General features: G+C 39.2%; 1 protein-coding gene across 3 annotated transcripts in view; it reads right to left on the reverse strand.

The window, feature by feature from the left end:
• Positions 1-20745, reverse strand: part of LRRCC1 (leucine rich repeat and coiled-coil centrosomal protein 1) — a 44338-nt gene that overhangs the window by 14824 nt on the left and 8769 nt on the right. For all 3 annotated transcript variants that reach the window (NM_001206791.1, XM_010812249.4, XM_010812250.4), the window contains 8 exon segments: positions 258-397; positions 1147-1351; positions 8513-8661; positions 9764-9911; positions 10183-10379; positions 15504-15710; positions 15805-15980; positions 19325-19492. In NM_001206791.1, coding sequence (NP_001193720.1) covers positions 258-397; positions 1147-1351; positions 8513-8661; positions 9764-9911; positions 10183-10379; positions 15504-15710; positions 15805-15980; positions 19325-19492 — 1390 coding nt within the window.

The following is a 20745-nucleotide window of genomic DNA, read 5'->3' on the forward strand; positions in this document are numbered from 1 at the left end:
AAGGCAAAATGAGCTTCATTGCTCTAAATCCATACTTCAACCTTAACAAAGTAACTGATTTGTTTCTAAGTTACAAGTTCTTACAATAAGACTGATTCTAAAGTATACATAAACATGTTATTTTTCATGAGCTAATTCTGTCAGACTTCACATTGCTGCATCACTGTCTAGTTCTGGGGGGAGGGGCAGAGAGAACCAAGTGACTTTTTCTGTTTTTCAATGTCCGTATTTTCCTGACATATACATATTTCAGTTACCTGTGTTCTTTTTCTTTCAATGCAAGCAGTTCATGAAGTTGTTGCACCTGTTCCTTTTCCTGATGAAGAGAAGTCCTAAGTAAGTTTATTTCTCTATCAGCAGCGGCAGCTTTGAGTTCCACCTCTTGGATAAGTCGCATCTGAGTAAAATGCACACAATTACAGTATTTAGATAATCTCCTCTGCTTCTATTTTAATGTCAGTTACCCAAAGAAAAGTGTCTTCTAAGTAACAGGACCTAGTGACTAAGCTGATTTCCAAAATTAACTACATAACGGTGTGGGTACATAAAGTTAAGTCTTAGAAGCATCAAGGGCTTCCCAGGTGGTGCTAGTGGTAAGGAACCCACCTGCTAATGCAGGAGGCACAAGAGACGCGGGTTCCATCCCTGGCTCAGGAAGATCCCCCTAGAGAAGGGCAAGGCAGCCCACTCCAGTATTTTTGCCTGGAGAATCCTATGGACAGTGGAGCCTGGTGACTACACTCCACAGGATCACAAAGAGTTGGACACAACTGAAGCGACTCAGCATGCATGCAGAAGCATCAAACATATTAGACTAAATCTTATTTGCACCATGAACCTTAAAAAAATTTTCTATTCAGAAAACACAAAAATTAAAAGCCTTCAAGCACCCCCAAGGAGTCATTTAAAAACTGGCTCTAATAAAACACAAGCCTAGCAACTAGCAGTATATCCACCAACTCTTCTTATAACTGCTTTGTGAATGCTGGCGGCCTTTATTCAAGAAATAATTCCGCACGTTAAATGACTGGCATGTGTAATTTTTGCATCCAACCTAACATCTCTGTCTGCGTATGATGACGTAGCATGTTTCAGGAGAGACGCTATGAGCGTGTAACCCGCGGAAGCACAGATGGCAGAGGGTACCTGTGCGGCTTGCTGCTGCCCCTTCTGCCTCTCCATTTTCTCCAGCGCTTTTTCCAGGGTTCTCAGGTGTCTAATGTGATCATCTTGTTGGTCTCTTGCTTTAATTAATTCAATAGTTAGTTTTTTAATTTCATTTTGAAGTCTGTGAACCATAATTTCCAGCTGCAGCTTGGAATTTCTCTCTTTAAAAATAATTTCTTTTAGCCTACAGCATAAATCACATTGTAAGTATACTATACATATAAAAAAGATGAAAACTGTACTAAATACTAAGCTTAGAGAGGAAGTAGAGAGGAAGATTTGTAGGCAGGAACACAGAAGAGAGGAAGATCTGAAGTATCTTCCAAATTCTCATTAGATTAAAAAACAGCTGAAAAACAGTATGCCATCCCCCTGATCCCTGAAACTAGCATTGTGTCAAAGGGAAAACATTTTACATAAATTAATGAATCTTTATCTTTTGTGAACTTTACTATTTGACAGCAAAACTTAAAAACACCTTATTTGTTTCAGGCATTGTGCTAGATGTGGGCTTAAAAGCAAGTAAGATAATTAAGATACAGCCTAGCCTTCAAGGAGCTTAACATCTGGCAGAGGACACGCATCCATTTATAAAGCTACAGAAGAGAAGTAACTCTGAACAGATGCCTGCAAGTCAACTCTGACCTTCCTGCATCTTCCCCAGACATTAAGTACCACAGCCTAGTACTATACTAGCTCGGTGTTACTCAGAGTCTTTTGACTGAAAATTCTCAGTTTTAGGAAGAAAGGAGAATTTAGTGAAACATATAACTAACCAATTCAGAGGCAGGGATGGCACTGTTCTGAGGGACCACTGAAACCAAGGATATGAACACCATAAGGTCTCTCTGATTCCCTACAGGCTGGTCTGAATTCTTCCCATGGCAGGTTTTTTAGAATGCACTCAGGGGAGATAGGGAAGGCTACAAACATCTCTAGACTCATGTTCTGACAGCAGTGAGAACCAAGCAGAAATTACCTTTCTCTAGCTCAACTTTGAACTGAGTTCTGGGAAGAGCCCCTGTTAGTCCAATTTGGTTCATATGCCCGCTTCATGCACCAGTCACTGTGGCCATAGCTAAGGTTTACCTTTACCCATCGTGTCAGGGGTTCCTCTCTTGACCAATATTATAGGCAGAGAGAGGTAGTTCATGACAGAACCGGAGTGTTTAAAAAGGGGACAATGAATAGCAAAGACAGAGCCTCATGAAGGAATTTCTGAGCCAGGCAGCCACTCCAATGTGTAATCTCTAAGTTATAATTGAGAAAAATCCCTGTACCTATCAACTCCTACACGAGAGTCACTGCTCCAATTTTTGTTCTTAATATCTCTCTTCTTGCCTTTGAGAGTGGTCTCCAAACTGGTCTTTCCATTCCAGTTTGGTATGTTACATGAGAGAATATTAGACTTTAGTCTGTGAAATATATGGTGGAAGGGGCAGAAAAGCTACAAATAAAAAGAATTAGAGTAATCCTCTGAGCAGAAGATACGGGCCTAAACTAATGCAAAAATTTGGGGACAGAAAGAAGATGGTTCAACACCTTTTAAGTAGAATGAAGAGGGTATCAATACCTACTGGTTATGAAGTCTGAGAAAGAGGAAGGAAGCAAAAAAATGATTCTGAAATTTCTAGCTTTGGTGGCTGACGATATGAAACGTCATTATTAGAACAAGGAATATAAAATAAGGGAGCAGGAAAAGTTGACCTAACGATATGTTAATCTTAGGAACTTAAAGAAACGTAGACAAGGAATTTTTAGTAGATGATTAGATGTACAATCTGTTAATCAAGGAGGCCTGGATAATAGATAAGAGATTTGGAAGTGTATAGATTAGGTATTAAAGCCATCAGGTCAGTTCAGTCGCTCAGTCGTGGCCAACTCTTTGTGACCCACGGACTGTACCACGGCAGGCTTCCCTGTCCATCACCAATGCCCAGAGTCCACCCAAACCCATGTGCACGGGAGTCAGTGATGCCATCCAACCATATCATCCTCTGTTGTCCCCTTCTCCTTCTGCCTTCAATCTTTCCCAACATCAGGGTCTTTTCAGATGAGTCAGTTCTTCGCATCAGGTGGCCAAAGTATTGGAGTTTCAGCTTCAACATCAGTCCTTCCAATGAATATTCATTGGAAATCCTAAATTTCCTTGAGGATTGACTGGCTGGATCTTGCAATCCAAGGGACTCACAAGAGTCTTCTCCAACACCACAGTTCAAAAGTATCAATTCTTCCACGCTCAGCTTTCTTTTGGAGAAGGCAGTGGCAACCCACTCCAGAACTCTTGCCTGGAAAATCCCATGGATGGAGGAGCCTGGTAGGCTGCAGTCCATGGGGTCGCGAAGAGTCAGATACAACTGAGCGACTTCACTTTCACTTTTCACTTTCATTCACCGGAGAAGGAAATGGCAACCCATTCCAGTGTTCTTGCCTGGAGGGTCCCAGGGATGGCGGAGCCTGGTGGGCTGCCGTCTATGGGGTTGCACAGAGTCAGACACGACTGAAGCAACTTAGCTGCAGCAGCTTTCTTTATGGTCCAACTCTCACATCCACACATGACTACTGGAAAAACCAAAGATTTGACTAGACGGACCTTTGTTGGTAAAGTAATGCCTCTGCTTTTTAATATGTTGTCTAGGTTGGTCATAGCTTTTCTTCCAAGAAGCAAGTGTCTTTTAATTTCATGGCTGCAGCCACCATCTCCAGTGATTTTGGAGCCCAAGAAAATAAAGTCTCTCACTGTTTCCATTGTTTCCCCACCTGTCTGCCATGAAGTGATGGGGCAAGGTGCTATGATCTTTGTTTTCCATATGTTGAGTTTTAAGCCAACTTTTTCACTCTCCTCTTTCACTTTCATCAAGAGGCTCTCTAGTTCCTCTTTGATTTCTGCCATAAGGGTGGTGTCATCGCATATCTGACGTTACTGATACTTCTCTTGGCAATCTTAATTATGGCTTGTGCTTTATCCAGCCCAGCATTACGCATGATATATTCTGCATATAAATTAAATAAGCAGGGTGATAATATACGGCCTTGACATACTCCTTTCCCGATCTGGAACCAGTCTGTTGTTCCATGTCTGGTTCTAACTGTTGCTTCTTGACCTGCATACAGATTTCTGAGGAGGCAGGTCAGGTGGTCTGGTATTCCAATCCCTTTAAGAATTTTCCAGTTTGTTGTGATCTACACAGTCAAAGGCTTTGGTTATACAATAAAGCAGAAGCAGATGGTATCTGGAATTCTCTTGCGTTTTCTATGATCCAATGGAGGTTGGCAACTTGATCTCTGGTTCCTCTGCCTTTTCTAAATCCATCTTGAACATCTGGAAGTTCACGGTTCACATACTGTTGAAGCATGGCTTAGAGAATTTTGAGCATTACTTTCCTAGTGTGTGAGATGAGTGCAACTGGGCAGTAGTTTGGACATTCTTTGGAATTGCCTTTCTTAGGGATTGGAATGAAAACTGACCTTTTCCAGTCCTGTGGCCACTGCTGAGTTTTCCAAATTCACTGGCATATTAAGTGCAGCATTTTCACAGCATCATCTTTCAGGATTTGAAATAGCTCAGCTGGAATTCCAACACCTCCACCAGCTTTGTTCATAGTGATGCTTCCTAAGGCCCATGTGACTTCGCATTCCAGGATGTCTGGTGCTGGGTGAGTGATCACACCATCATGTTATCTGGGTCATGAAGATCTTTTTTGTATAATTATTCTGTGTATTCTTGCCACCTCTTCTTAATATCTTCTGCTTCAGTTAGGTCCATACCATTTCTGTCCTTTATTGAGCCAATCTTTGCATGAAATGTTCCCTTGGTATCTCTAATTTTCTTGAAGAGATCTCTAGTGTTTCCCATTCTACTGCTTTCCTCTATTTCCTTGCGTTGATCACTGAGGAAGGCTTTCTTATCTCTCCTTGCTATTCTTTGGAACTCTGCATTCAAATGGGCATATCTTTCCTTTTCTCATTTTCCTTTAGCTTCTCTTTTTTTCCAGCTATTTGTAAGGCCTCCCTCAGACAACCATTTTGCTTTTTTGAATTATTTTTTCTTGGGGATGGACTTGATCACTGCCTCCTGTACAATGTCATGAACCTCCATCTATAGTTCTTCAGGCACTCTGTCTATCAGATCTAATCCCTTGAATCTATTTGTCCCTTCCACTGTAAAATCATAAGATATTTGATTTAGGTCATACCTGAAATGGTCTAGTGGTTTCCACTACTTTCTTCAATTTAAGTCTGAATTTGACAATAAGAAGTTCATGATCTGAGCCACAATCAGCTCCGTGTCTTGTTTTTGCTGACTGTATAGAGCTTCTCCATCTTTGGCTTCAAAGAATATCATCAATCTGACTTCGGTGTCGACCATCTGGTAATGTCCACGTGTAGAGTCTTCTCTTGTGTTGTTGGAAGTGGGTGTTTGCTATGACCAGTGCGTTCTCTTGGGAAAACTGTGTTAGCCTTTGCCCTGCTTCATTTTGTACTCCAAGGTCAAATTTGCCTGTTACTCCAGGTGTTTCTTGCCTTCCAACTTTTGCATTCCATTCCCCTATGATGAAAAGGACATCTTTTTTGCATGTTAGTTCTAGCTTTTATAGGTCTTCATAAAACCGTTCAACTTTAGCTTCTTTAGCATTACTGGCTGGGGCAGACTTGGATTACTGTGATATTGAATGGTCTGCCTTGGAAATGAACAGAGATCATTCTGTCATTCTTGAGATTACACCCCATACTGCATTTCAGAGTCTTCTGTTGACTATGAGGGCTACTCCATTTCTTCTAAGGGATTCTTGCCCACAGTAGTAGATATAAGGATCATCTGAATTAAATTTTCCCTTTCAGTCCATTTTAGTTCACTGATTCTTAAAATGTCAATGTTCACTCTTGCCATCTCCTATTTGACCACTTCCAATTTGCCTAGATTCATGGACCCAACATTCCAGGTTCCTATGCAATATTGCTCTTTACAGCACTGGACTTTACTTCCATCACCAGTCACATCCACAGCTGGGTGTTGTTTTCACTTTGTCTCCATCCCTTCATTCTTTCTGGAGTCATTTCTCCACTGATCTCCAGTAGCACATTGGCACCTACTGACCTGGGGAGTTCATCTTTCAGTGTCATATCTTTTTGCCTTTTCATACTGTTCATGGGATTCTCAAGGCAATACTGAAGTGGCTTGCCATTAAAAGCACAGTAGAGATCAAAGATTTGGCCTCTCAGGTGGCTCAGTGGTGAAGAATCCGCCTGCCAATGCAGGAGACATGAATTGATCCTTGCGTTGGGAAGATGCCCTGGAGAAGGAAATGGCAACCCCCTCCAGTATTCTTGCCTAGGAAATCACATGGACAGAGGAGCCTGATGGGCTATAGTCCATGGGGTCACAAAGAGTCAGATACAACTTAAGGACTCGAAACAATAGAGAAGACTCAGTTTTTGAGATAATATGTACTAATAGCTTGGTACCTAGATGTCAGACCTGTATCGGTAGGTATGAAGAATACAGAGTCCCTACCAAGTCACATAAGGGAATATGAAGACTGGTGAGGATCTGATCTCCAAAACCCATTTTGGGGGATAGATGAATCAGAACAGACTGAAGCTAAGTTTTCAAGAGAACAATGAATATGTAACATGTGAAACATGACACAACAACAGAGAGGTTAAAGAAGGATAAAGACGAGGCATGTCCAAAGCTTTCCAATCAAAACAGAATCTGGCTTGCAATCCCAGGCACAGCTTCCTTTAATATTCCATGAAGGCAATGGCACCGCACTCCAGTACTCTTGCCTGGGAAATCCCATGGGCAGAGGAGCCTGGTGGGCTACAGTCTATGGGGTCGCTAAGAGTCGGACACGACTGAGCGACTTCACTTTCACTTTTCACTTTCATGCACTGGAGAAGGAAATGGCAACCCACTCCAGTGTTCTTGCCTGGAGAATCCCAGGGACGGGAGCCTGGTGGGCTGCCGTCTATGGGGTAGCACAGAGTCAGACGTGACTGACATGACTTAGCAGCAGCAGCAGATAATACTTACAAAGCAGAGTAAAACAAAGATGTATCTACAAACGACTCTAAACAAGAGAAAACACAATGCCAAAATCTGGGAGGAATTTCAATAATAAGCAAAGAGAACTAAATGAAAAAGGAAGATAAATCCCTCTCTTTCATTGTCTGATTGTGGCTCATCAAGTCACACAGTCTGTATATATCTATCATTAAACTATGCTGGCTACCTGTGCACCTCCTGCAAATAGAAGTGCTGTTTCTTCTAAGTGGTTATAGGACTGTTACCCATTCTGTTGTTACTATTCTATCAGGAATAGCAACTTCCACAACATATAAGGTAAGAAATTGATGGCTAAGTGGTGGATTGTCTAGTAATAGCATAAAGCATCATAGTTTGCCTAATTACAGAGGTTTTCATAGAACACATGGTGTGTATTGCAATTTTCCTTATATTCCATAGGTACAAAGAATGAGAGAATCTGCTAGAAAATACCACATCAGGACCACAAAACTTTACTAGGTATATGTATAAACAGAATCTGGGAATTGGGCTGTGGCCCATATACACAAACTTACTAATCAATGAAGACTGTAGATAGGGGATTATCTACTGTATATATAGGTAGGAAATGGAACCAAGAGCAACTTCCTAATGCCTATTTGTTGGTAAATACCAAGTCTAGAAATCTAGTGCTTGTTCAAGGGTAAGAAGAGATAAAAATCAAAAGAAACTCCATGGATAAAACCTTTAACCTTTTGAGAAAAAGCATAACTTTAGAAATAATTGCCTACAGGAAACCGAAGAAAAAAGTTATTGTCATTTCAGAAAAACTGTGTGGTATTCTCACATATTGGAATAAGACATTCCTGTATTACATAATATAGAAAAAAAAAAGATAAAATGGGAAATGAAATAAGACTGCATAAAAACATTAGAATTAAGAAACTTAGGTTATCTGATACCAAAGTCCATTGTGGAGAATAGCACACAGAGACTGATTATGACCCAGAAAACCTATAGAGAAAGTCTGCCCAGACCTGCCACTTACAGAGCAAGTCTGCCAATCCCTGCTCTACGCTTTTCCTGTTTTTCACTTGTAATACTTTATCTATCTGACATCTCCCACCTTGAGGGCTCAAATTAATATCCTGAATCCTTTGTTTATATAAAAAGCTGATAAAGCCCAAAGTCTTTAAATAAAACTAGTTCAATTCAAACTAAAACCACATGCATAGTTTTCGATCATACTGCAGCTAATTGAAGGCATTCCAGTTCCAAGTTCAGCACTTTTTTCTCCTACCGAGATAACCTTAGGTGTACAGACTTTTCCCTTACCTGTCTGTAGTAAGAAGAGCCTGGCTACGAATATCTTTTTTTTCATCCGCATGTTTATGCAGTTCATCAATATAATCCATAAGCTTCTTTTCAGTTTGTTCAGCTTTCCATCTCTTCTCTCTCTCTTCATCTAGTTCCTCGACAAGTGCCTAAAAAATACACCAATATATTTGTTATGTGATCTCAGAAAAGTTACATAGCCTCTCACTGCCTCAATTTTCTCGTTTATAATATGGGAATAAAAGTATCTAACTCAAAGGGCTACGGTGAGAATTAAACAAAAGATGAAAGTAAAGCATGCAGAATAGTGCCTGGCATAAAATAACTACTCAATGAATGTGTGAATGCGTGCTAAGTCACTTCAGTCGTGTCTGACTCTCTGTGACCCTATGGACTATAACCCGCGAGGCTCCTCTCCTTGGGATTCTCTAGGCAAGAAATACTGGAGTGGGTTGCCATGCCCTCCTCCAGGGGATCTTCCTGACCCAGGGATCGAACCAGCGTATGTTACATCTCCTGTACTTGCAGGCAGGTTCTTTACCACTAGCACCACCTGGGAAGCCTTCAATAAACATTAACTGCTAGTATTACTGTCATAATGACTATTACTACTTTCTAAATACTAAGGCCTTTATAACTGAGAACAAAAGGGCAAAACCAATAGCATAATATTGGAAGTAAAGTGTACTTTACAATGAAAAGTATAACCAGTTGTTCACAAGTAAAATAAGGGAAAGTAAGTAAAAATTATAAGTCAATCTGTACTAAAAATTCCTAAATGACTCTAAATCTGGAAACCATGCATCCAAAATTGGGTTTCAAAAGAGTCCATGAACACCCTGAAATTATTTTCAAAATATTACTCAAAAACTTTATGAGTTTCTCTAAGAAAGTTTCTCTGAGAAGACTATAGATTTCCTTAGATACTTAAAAGACTCTAAGACTCCTAAGTTAGGAATCACTGTTTTAGGAAGAATTTGAAAATTTAGACCTATTTTCTCCTTCTGAAGCATATAACAAAATGATTTCATTAAAATCTGATCTAAAATGTGTAATTTCCATTCCTTTAAAAATTATAAAAATAGTGACATTACACAAAATCTGGAAACCAGGATGGGGAAAATAACCCAACTTCATCCCCTCAATAAAATATTTTGTGCTAAAAAAATCATGCATTATTTTTCTGGGACTAACTTGTATTTAAAACTAAGATTATTCATATTCAATTTTTCTTAATCTCTTAAATTATACCCGGTAAGTGGCATCTTCTGGACAATCATTGTTTACTTTCATTATTTCAGTCTTCTGGTTTTCTGATTCTTCTAATGTACTATTGTTTGGCAAAGACGAACTTATATATAATTCTTTAAGGAAAGGTGGTTTCATTTTACGATTACAACTGCGAATAAAAAACACAGTTAATAACCCAAAGAAATGTATGACACTTATAATTTTTACAACTTAGGTAATGACAATCTAGCATAAAGAGATCCTTTTATACAAATGTATATGAATATACTGACCAAACCTGAGCAGGCAAGGCTGAAAAGTCAAATCTTTGACATTAGGAAAGTAAAAAAAATAAGACCACGAGGCAGCTTTAAGGAAGGAGTCGGGAGTATAAACGTCTGTGTGTCTTATCTGAATTTCTAGAACAAAAAAAGAAGTACCTTATAAAAGTACTGCTGTTTTTACTGTGGTGTTTAATAGTCTGAATAGTTTTGGAATAATAGGGGATTTTTGATCTTCGAGAAGTTTTCTTACTACATTCTTTTCTGTTTCCATAGTCACTTTCAGAAGTCACATCTGTGTCTCTTTTTGGTCTGGGATCTTTCTCAGGAACATTATCTATTATAGAATTAGAAGTCTAGAATAAAAAACAACAACAACAAAGTATTTTAAAAGTTCATTTTGGTAAAAAAAATATAATTTGACGTTTTCTAAAATGTTAAAACTTTTTACAAGTTTAAGGATTTATAAAATAGGTATGTTTGCAACTAAAGACAAGGGATTCAGCTTCTAGTATGGACAAGTATGATCCCATGAGATTTGATTCTCCCAAGATCACAGTTACAAACAAGGGCAGAAATACAAATAAAACAAAAACTACTTAGAGATCCTGGAAAGTGAACAAGAGCAGGCTTATTCTAAAGAAGAGCTGACCCTTGAAAAAATGACCAGAATTAACTGTTTCTGCCTTATGGTTTTTAGCCTATGAACATACCACAATTGGCACTATGTAGGGAGTTTTAAAACTCAAGTGGAAAAACCACAAACTTTTGAGTCTGAAGAATTAGAAAGTATGGAACAGGAAGTTCAGTAAAGGATTCAAAAGAGCAGCAGTTAAATCAAAGCAAACTAAATGCTTGCTGTAACAAAATTATTAACACTCTTTGGAGGCCTATAGCAGCATCTAAAGTCTTCACAAAATGACACTCACTCTGTCCAGGACAAAATCCAAAATTACTCACAACAGGAAGAACCAGGAAAATATGACCTATTCTTAAGAGAAATGGCAATCAACAGACCTAACCTCAGAGACCTAAATGTTAAAATAAACAGAGAAGAACTTTACAATACTGATCATAACTATGCTCAATGATATAAAAAATGCTTATCATGAATGAAAAGAAAATTCAGCAGAAAAGTAAAAATTATTTAAAAAATGGAAATTTTACAACTGAAAAAATACAATGTCTGAAGTAAAAACTGACTGCCACACTACAGAGAATGAGATGATAAAAGAAAGAATATGTAAACTTGAAGATAGCTCAGTGAAATTATTCAATATGAAGAACACAGAGGAAAAATTTAATAAAATGTACAGAGCCGCAGGGGACCGTGGGATACATCAAAAGGCCTAAGTGAAATTTGAAAAAAGAGGAAAGAGAATGGGACAGGAAAATATTTGAAGCAATGATGTCCAAAAATTCCAAAATTGAGGAAAGACATAAATGTACATTTAAGAATGATAAAAGGGGTCAGTTCATTAGGAAAAAAAAGTAGCCATAAATGTGTATGTGCTTAGAAATATAGAGCTTTAAAATATAAAAAGCAAATGTGGAGAGAATGCCAGGAAATAGACAAATCCACAAATAGACCCCCAAAAATCAGTAAAATTAAAATTGCTACTTACCAATAGACCATTAAGGAAATGAACATGCAATTCACAGGTATCTGACAAAACATTAGCATTCAAGATACAAAATATTCTTATAACCCAGTAATAGACTAACAACTCAATAAAAATATGGGCAAGATTTTTGAACACTTCACAAAAAATTCAATAAGCACACGAAAAAGTGCTTAACATCACCATTCATCAGTGAAATCCAAATTAAAATTACAATTAATACCTGTATATGCTCACTAGAATGGATAAAATAAGATCAATGTTGACAATAAACCCTGCTGAGTATGTGGAACAACTGGACAGTCACACATTGCTGGTGGGCGTGAAGTGAACACCCACCTTGGGAAAGCACGGGCAGCGTGTTATTTAACTAAACAAACACCTACCCTGTCATCTAGGAAGTCTGGTTCTAGGCTATTCACTGAAAAGAAATGGAGACATAAGTTCACAAAAAGACTTGCACTGTATTGTTCAGTTTTATTCACAAACCTGCAAGGAATTCAGTGGCATATCAATAGAGATAACGGAAAAATAAACTTTAGAATACTCACACAACAGAATACTACATAGCAATAAAAACAAACTACCGGTACACATAATAACAGACTGATTTCAAGGTTATGCTGAGTGAAAGAGGCCTTACACAAAAGTGTTACACGCTGTAAAATTACATTTACATTAGGTTCCGGAAGAAGTATTAAATAACATATGGTAAAAAACACGAGAAAAGTGACTGTGTGGTGGGGATGGGGGTGGAATGCAGGAGAGGACTGCCTGCGAGCAGCAGCGTGAGGGAACATTCTAAGACGACAGTGCTGTTTACCTCCCTGGAAGTCTGGGCAACACGCATTGTTACTGCTGCTGCTCAGTTCCCTTCCTGGATCACAGCCCTGCTGTGGCAAAGGGCCTGGTGTAACTCAAGGAAGCCCTGGGCCGCGCAGGGCCACCCAAGTGGGATGGGTCACAGTGAAGAGTTCTGACAAGTGTGGTCCACTGGAGGAGGGGAGGGCAAACCACTCCAGTTTTCTTGACACGAGAATCCCATCACGCACTGTGAAAAGCCAAAAAGATATGACACTGGATGACGAGCCCCTCCAAGGCGGAAGGTGTCCAATATGCTACTGGGAAGAGTGGAGGGCAATTACTAACAGCTCCAGAAAGAATGAGGCGGCTGGGCCAAGGGGAAATGATGCTCAGTCATGGATGTGTCTGGGGGTCAAAGTGAAGTCTGTTGCTATAAAAAATGGTATTTCATAGGAACCTGGAATGTTAGGTCCATGTTGAGGTCCACGTTAGGTCCAAACCAAGTTGGACGTAGTCAAGCAAGAGATGGCAAGAGTGAATCTCAACATCTTAGGAATTAGGAACTAAAATGGAAGGGAATGGGCAAGAATTCTTTAGAAGAAATGGAGTAGTCCTCATAGTCAACAAGAGTCCAGAATGCTGTACTTGGGTGCGATCTCAAAAACAACAGAATGATCTTGGTTCACTTCCAGGGCAAAACATTCAACATTACAATAATCCAGGTCTATGCCCCAACCACTAATGCTGAAGAAGCTGAAGTTGATCTGTTCTATGAAGACCTACAAGATCTTCTAGAACTAACACTAATAAAAGATGTCCTTTTCATCACAGGGGATTGGAATGAGAAGTACGAAGTCAAGAGATACCTGGAGTAACACACAAGCTTGTCCCTGGAGTACAAAATGAAGCAGGGCAAAGGCTAACAGGAGTTCTGTCAAGAGAACGCACCGGTCAGAGCAAACACCCTTTTCCAACAACACAAGAGACACCTCCACATATGAAATCACCAAATGGTCAACACCAAAATCAGACTCATTGCCTGTTAACTGCGTTAACAGGCAATTTAGAGAATTGTAGAGCCAATTCAGAGAATACAAACATCTCTATTTTACATCAAAAGTTAAAAAAAAAAAAAAAAGTAAATGTAAATACTTTAAAAAAAAACACTGAACTCTATAGATACACAGGCTTAAATATTTACAGTGGGAAGAATACTGACATGTATAGTTCACTTTGAAATGTGTCATAGAATAATAGTTTGATAAATGGATAGACATATGATGAAATAAATACAGTAAAACATTGATAGTGGAATCTAATTGGTGGGTATACTGGCATTCACTAAGAAAGTCTCTTATATTGCTCTAAGTTTTAAAACATTCATAATAAAATGGTGTTGAAAAATGAAAACCTAAAGACAAAGCAGTCTTTCACAGAAAGAATTCTCACAATTAGTATAATAATTAAAGTACAATAATTAGGAAGAATAACTATCACTATATTATAGCACATTTTCAGTAACTTTATGACTTTACTTATAATTTAAGTGTATATATCAATTGAAATTCAAATTGTATGTTTACCCTTTACAGTAAGGTAGTAAAAAAGAAGGGCTTCCCTGGCAGCTTAGCTGGTAAAGAATCAACATGCAATGCAGGAGATGTGGGTTTGATTCCTGGATCAGAAGTTCCCCTGGAGAAGGGATAGGCTACCCACTCTAGTATTTTTGGGCTTCCCTGGTGGCTCAGATAGTCAAGAATCCACCTGCAATGTGGGAGACCTGGGCTCGATCCCTGGGTTGGGAAGATCCCTTGGAGGGCATGGCAACCCACTCCGATATTACTGCCTGGAGAATCCCCATGGATAGAGGAACATAGCAGGCTACAGTCCATGGGGTCACACAGTCGGACATTATTAAGCAACTAAGCACAGCACTGCACAAAAGAGGTCCTTCTCTTAAACATTTTTCATATGCATAGCAATAAATTATCCTCTCCCGCCCCCACGAACTAGACTCCTATTTTCAGTCATAAAGTAGGAAGAATTATCACTGAGTGAGACATATGACTGCAGAAAGGATACCAGAGTGGATCTTAGGACATTTGAGTTTGAAGTTCAACTCTACCTCACTAAAATAAAGGACTCAAATAAACTGAGTTTCTATTCTATTTAACAACAATATATTAATCCTTATCTACTTGATTGAAGTGTCGTGAGGATGAAATGAGGATGGCCTAAGAGAAGCTGAAAAATTCACTTCGAATGAGGATGTTAAGCTTAAATCTAAGCTCTGACACGGGCAGGAGAGTTGGCCATTGGAAAAGATGGAAGATGAGCTCTGAGGAGATGAAGGTCCTACTAGCTCAGTAGGGTGTTACCAGTGATGCCAAGGAATGCATCTGCCAGCACTCCCGTCCCAGCTTTCCTCTGATCTACCTCTTGGCCCAAGCTGAAGCCTCCAGGGATTTCTGGCACATGGGATCCTTACAGTCTTATACACGTACTCACTTAAGGTAGATTTCATGTTTATTAAGCATTGCTAGTGTTAAAGATAAGAGTTCAGAATTATTACAAACCAGTGAACCATAATCATATAAGCATTTTCTATTACCCGCTCTCAGGAATCGAAGCAGGAATTTTAACTTGCCACTTAGCTGTAAATTCAAGAAGTGGTTTTGATTATAAAAACAACTGAAGAGAAAGTAGAGGCCAGAAGTTGCTCAGACACCCTCTGTGTTAGTAAGCACTGAATCCAAAGAGTTCTGTTTATTTGAAGTAAAAGGTAGATGGATGGAACCAATGTGAAGTACAGCAGAACACCCAATGAACTACATAAGATTTGAAGAAGATCCTTGAGGAAAATGAGTGAAAAAAGTGTGTTACTACTAGTACTACAAGACAACACAATTTTAAAGGAAAAAGATAAACATACACACCAATGCCAGAAATATAGATTGTTTCTGGTTGGTCAGCTTGTATGCAATTTTATTGCCCATTTTCTTAATCTCTTTCTTCAACAAACACACTGCTTAGAAAAGCAGGAAAAATACTTACTTCACTGAGAAGCTGTAAAATTTGATCATCTAATTTCTGCAGTTTCATCTCATTCTGAAGATCATTTTCATGATTCACTTTCTCTGGCTCAGAAGAGGGACACACAGACATGAGCGATGTCAAACCGGTGTCTGTCGGTGTGCTTGGAAACTGATCCAAGGGCACTGTGTCGCCGACGGGGGGCGCCACTGGCATCCCGTCAGTGATCTGGGACACGGAGGCAAACCAGAACCCTTTACATTTATATTTATTAAAATGTGAAAACACCCTTTACATTAGAATAAACAAAACAGTACTATACCTCATCTTCACTTATATTTAGGGGAGACTCAGAAGAAACTAAATTATCCAAAAGACCTTCGAAGCACTGTAGGTGTGATGAGTTTATTTCTGCCATATTTATTGGCTCACCAAATATGTTCTTACAATCTAGGATTCTGAGCTGTGGCAAAGTCTGGAGCATAACTGCTCTGTATCCTTGGAAACAAATCATTCAAATGAAAACTCAAGCATAAAAAAAAGGTTAGTTACGTTTAGAATAAAGTAAACTTATCAGCTACCACATATATCACCTGAATGATAAAATTAGTCCTGGAATGGAACTAATAAACTAACAAAATCTACTCATCTTCTCCAGTGTGCAATCATTAAATACAGAACAAACAAAACATTATGCCCAAATCCCTCTAAACAATCATCCTGATGAAATCAGAAAGTTAATATCATTTCTGCATTGTTCATAAAACTGCCTTAAAGGTATAAATGCACGAAACAAGTGGCAATGTATTCTAGACAGGAGGCCAAACATACCTCTTCCTTATCTGTAATACAACTAGTACACATGTAAATCAGGATGTTAAGAATAACAATCAGAGATCAAAATTTTGCTAGTGAGTCTATAAGTATTAACTACCTTAAACATTTCCACTTTCTCCTCTTACATATAACTAGGATGAAAATAGTCAATCTATTGAGTATTTAAGAATATGATCATCTTCCTTAAGTACAATTAAATAGGAGAAATCTGGCAAATGAACATTAATTTGGTTTTTAGGCTAACAAAAATGCTTTAATTAATTTTGCTCAACTGCAAGTAAAGTGGTTTGGAAAAACTCCAAAAGAAAGAAGTCTAGCAAATTAACATTAGAAATTTTAAGGAAAGAAAAGTAATTTCAGTAACAAATAACTCTGGGGAGTGGGCAACTGTGTTCAGAGAAACACCTTGTCTAGGAAAGAAAGTGAAAAGCAAGGGTTCAAACTATTGGAACTAGAGGCTCTTGAGATGAGATTATTAGAAAAAAATAAATCCAGCTTGTGGGTTAGTAAAGGAAAATAAATTGTCTTAGGGATAAGGTTTTCTTCTAAGAAAAGGATTTCCCTCCCAAACAGAAATCTGTTCTGATTTTCAGGGAGATTCTATTATTATGTGGGCTGAGGAAAACAGGTGATCTCAAACCTAACATATTCTTCTGCAAAGTAAAACTATCAAAACAGGTTTCCATTCTGGGAAAAGCCTTCTTATAACTGCATATTAATGAGACTAGAGCCTCTTCAGCCAACTTCTATCCAAAAAGATCTTAAGAATGTATGTTCATATTCTACGTTTGAATCTTATTGTTCAGTTCAGTTCAGTTCAGTCGCTCAGTAGTGTCTGACTCTTTGTGACCCCATGAATCACAGCACGCCAGGCCTCCCTGTCCATTGCCAACTCCCAGAGTTCACTCAGACTCATGTCCATCAAGTCAGTGATGCCATCCAGCCATCTCATCCTCTGCCGTCCCCTTCTCCTCTTGCCCCCAATCCCTCCCAGCATCAGAGTCTTTTCCAATGAGTCAACTCTTCGCATGAGGTGGCCAAAGTACTGGAGTTTCAGCTTTAGCATCATTCCTTCCAAAGAAATCCCAGGGCTGATCTCCTTCAGCATGGACTGGTTGGATCTCCTTGCAGTCCAAGGGACTCTCAAGAGTCTTCTCCAACACCACAGTTCAAAAGCATCAATTCTTTGGCACTCACCTTCTTCACAGTCCAACTCTCACATCCATGCATGACCACAGGAAAAACCATAGCCTTGACTAGACGGACCTTTGTTGGCAAAGTAATGTCTCTGTTTTTGAATATGCTATCTAGGTTGGTCATAACTTTCCTTCCAAGGAATAAGCGTCTTTTAATTTCATGGCTGCAGTCACCATCTGCAGTGATTTTAGAGTCCCAAAAAATAAAGTCTGACACTGTTTCCACTGTTTCCCCATCTATTTCCCATGAAGTGATGGGACCGGATGCCATGATCTTCGTTTTCTGAATGTTGAGCTTTAAGCCAACTTTTTCACTCTCCACTTTCACTTTCATCAAGAGGCTTTTGAGTTCCTCTTCACTTTCTGCCATAAGGGTGGTGTCATCTGCATATCTGAGGTTATTGATATTTCTCCCAGCAATCTTGATTCCAGCTTGTGTTTCTTCCAGTCCAGCATTTCTCATGATGTACTCTGCATATAAGTTAAATAAGCAGGGTGACAATATACAGCCTTGACATACTCCTTTTGCTATTTGGAACCAGTCTGTTGTTCCATGTCCAGTTCTAACTGTTGCTTCTTGACCTGCATACAGATTTCTCAAGAGGCAGGTCAGGTGGTATTCCCATCTCTTTCAGAATTTTCCACAGTTTATTGTGATCCACACAGTCGAAGGCTTTGGCATAGTCAATAAAGCAGAAATAGATGTTTTTCTGCCTCTCTTGCTTTTTTCCATGATCCAGCAGATGTTAGGTTAAGCAATTTGAGATAAATGAGTTCTAGAAATGGCAGTCTGGTCCACTTTATCTTCACGGATCTCAATGATTTCCAATTAGATCAAATGGCATTTCAGTAGCATCTTCTATACATCATATTAAGTTTAAGCTGTCTTCTTAAAAAAATCATTACTTATTAATAATTTAAGACATTCACATGGTGTAAAATTCAGAAGACAGTAAAAAGTTTTTCTAACATTTCCTGATTTTCAGCTGCCCTTTGCATATTTCCTGATCCCTACCCACCAAATACTGAAGCTAATTATTATTATCAGCTTTTTGTGAATCCTTCTAGCTATTTTATATGTATAGTCAGCAAACACACACAGTTATCCTCTGAACACAAATAGTAGTCTATTATACACACTGCTTTGCAACTTGCTTGCTTTTTTTTCTCTTAACAGTGGTATATCTTGGAGATAACTATCAATAGCTATAGAGATTCTATATTCTTTTTTTTTTTTTATGGTTGCTTAGTATTATACTATCAGAGAAGGCAATGGCACCCCACTCCAGTACTCTTGCCTGGAAAATCCATTGGACGGAGGAGCCTGATAGGCTGCAGTCCATGGGGTCGCTAAGAGTTGGATACGACTGAGCGACTTCACTTTCACTTTTCACTTTCATGCATTGGGGAAGGAAATGGCAACCCAGTCCAGTGTTCTTGCCTGGAGAATCCCAGAGACGAGGGAGTCTGGTGGGCTGCCATCTTTGGGGTCGCACAGTCGGACACGACTGAAGCGACATACAGCAGCAGCAGCAGCATTATACTATAAGGATATATCATTAACACAATTTAATTTTGAAGCATCATTTATTAAATATAAAACTGTCTAAATACAATCTTATCTCTTCAGCTTGTATCCCTCTTTTAACAGTAATTTAGTCTTAATAATTTATGTGTAATTATATTCTTCCAAAAATATGAAACTGCAAAGTTTAAGACAAATTCAAGGAGGTCATAGATAGTAGATGCAGAAAATAAAGAGGCTTTTAATATCACTGTTATAAAAAGTATTAAGTGAATCGTTCATACCTGGTAAATGACAGACAGGATTATCCTCTCCATTTTTTTCCAAAATAAGATTAGTCAAGAAGTGTAATCCTACCGTACACTGAAGTAGGTGATGGATACTGTCGATACAGTTACTGTGCAGGTCAATATATCTAAGTTTATGTTTAATTCCATGAAGAGGCATCAAACCTGCAATACAAACAACGCTCTTGTGATGTCACAGCAGTCATTTTTCTAACAGCTAATTAAAAATAACTTTCATATTCATTTTATTTAAAGAGGCAAAGGAGCTGCATTAATAAGACTCTGTTGCAAAGAGCTAGCCAACGAACAGGGTATTAGCAAAGTGAGCTGCTGTTTTGAAGAAACGAGGGTTTGGCATCTCTCGAGGCCAGAGCTCGGGGTACCTAGGCTCTGGTTCTCCTCCAACAAAAAAATGGGCCTCCCCAGGCCCATGCACTTTTAAGAGAATAAGAATAAGGCAATGGCTTCCAAGTTCTCAACCAACACACCTTTTTAAATTATCAGACATAAGCTAATACTTCAATTTTATTGGGTTGAGTATAAAATAAACACCAATATCATCCCTTTGATTTAGTTCCCTGGTAACGTTTCTCACATAAACTCATCTAGAGCAACGTGATGTCAGAAACTAGGTTCGAAGTAGAGGCTTCTGGTGCCGGCACAGCTCCTGGCCGGCCTGCACTTCAGCTGCGGTGCACAGGGGTCAGAGTTTTACTCAAAACTGAGTGTGCTGAGCAAGGTTTAACCGAAGTGTGTGAGGCAGTCACGGAGAAGGCAATGGCACCCTACTCCAGTACTCTTGCCTGGAAAATCCCATGGACGGAGGAGCCTGGTAGGCTGCAGTCCATGGGATCACTGAGAGTCGGAATCGACTGAGCGACTTCACTTTCACTTTTCACTTTCATGCATTGGAGAAGGAAATGGCAACCCACTTCAGTGTTCTTGCCTGGAGAATCCCAGGGATGGCGGAGCCTGGTGGGCTGCTGTCTATGGGGTCGCACGTAGTCGGACACAACTGGAGCAACTTAGCAGCAGTAGCAGCAGCAGCGAGGCAGTCAAAACCTCCAGGAGCACCCCTCAATGAGAGGAGGAGCACCCCTCAATGAGAGGAGAATCACCCGCAGCAGCAGGCCCTAGCTTCCCTTCTTTCAGAAGGGCCATTCTTTCAAAAGGACCTCTCTACTCTGCTCCACTGAAGGTCTTAGTTTTCCAATTTTGCCTGGCTTAGTACTCTCTATTCATAAATACACAAACTTCTAGTTATTTGAAAACATTAACACAAATAGGAAGAAAAAATATAAAAATTAATACAAAAACTGCCCTAACATAATAATAAAAGCATAAGTACACAATATAGTACCATGCTTAATTGCTCAGTTGTGTTCAACTCTTTGTGACCCCATGGACTGTAGCCTACC

The sequence above is a fragment of the Bos taurus genome, chromosome 14, assembly GCF_002263795.3.
Source record: "Bos taurus isolate L1 Dominette 01449 registration number 42190680 breed Hereford chromosome 14, ARS-UCD2.0, whole genome shotgun sequence".
NCBI classification, from domain to species: domain Eukaryota; kingdom Metazoa; phylum Chordata; class Mammalia; order Artiodactyla; family Bovidae; genus Bos; species Bos taurus.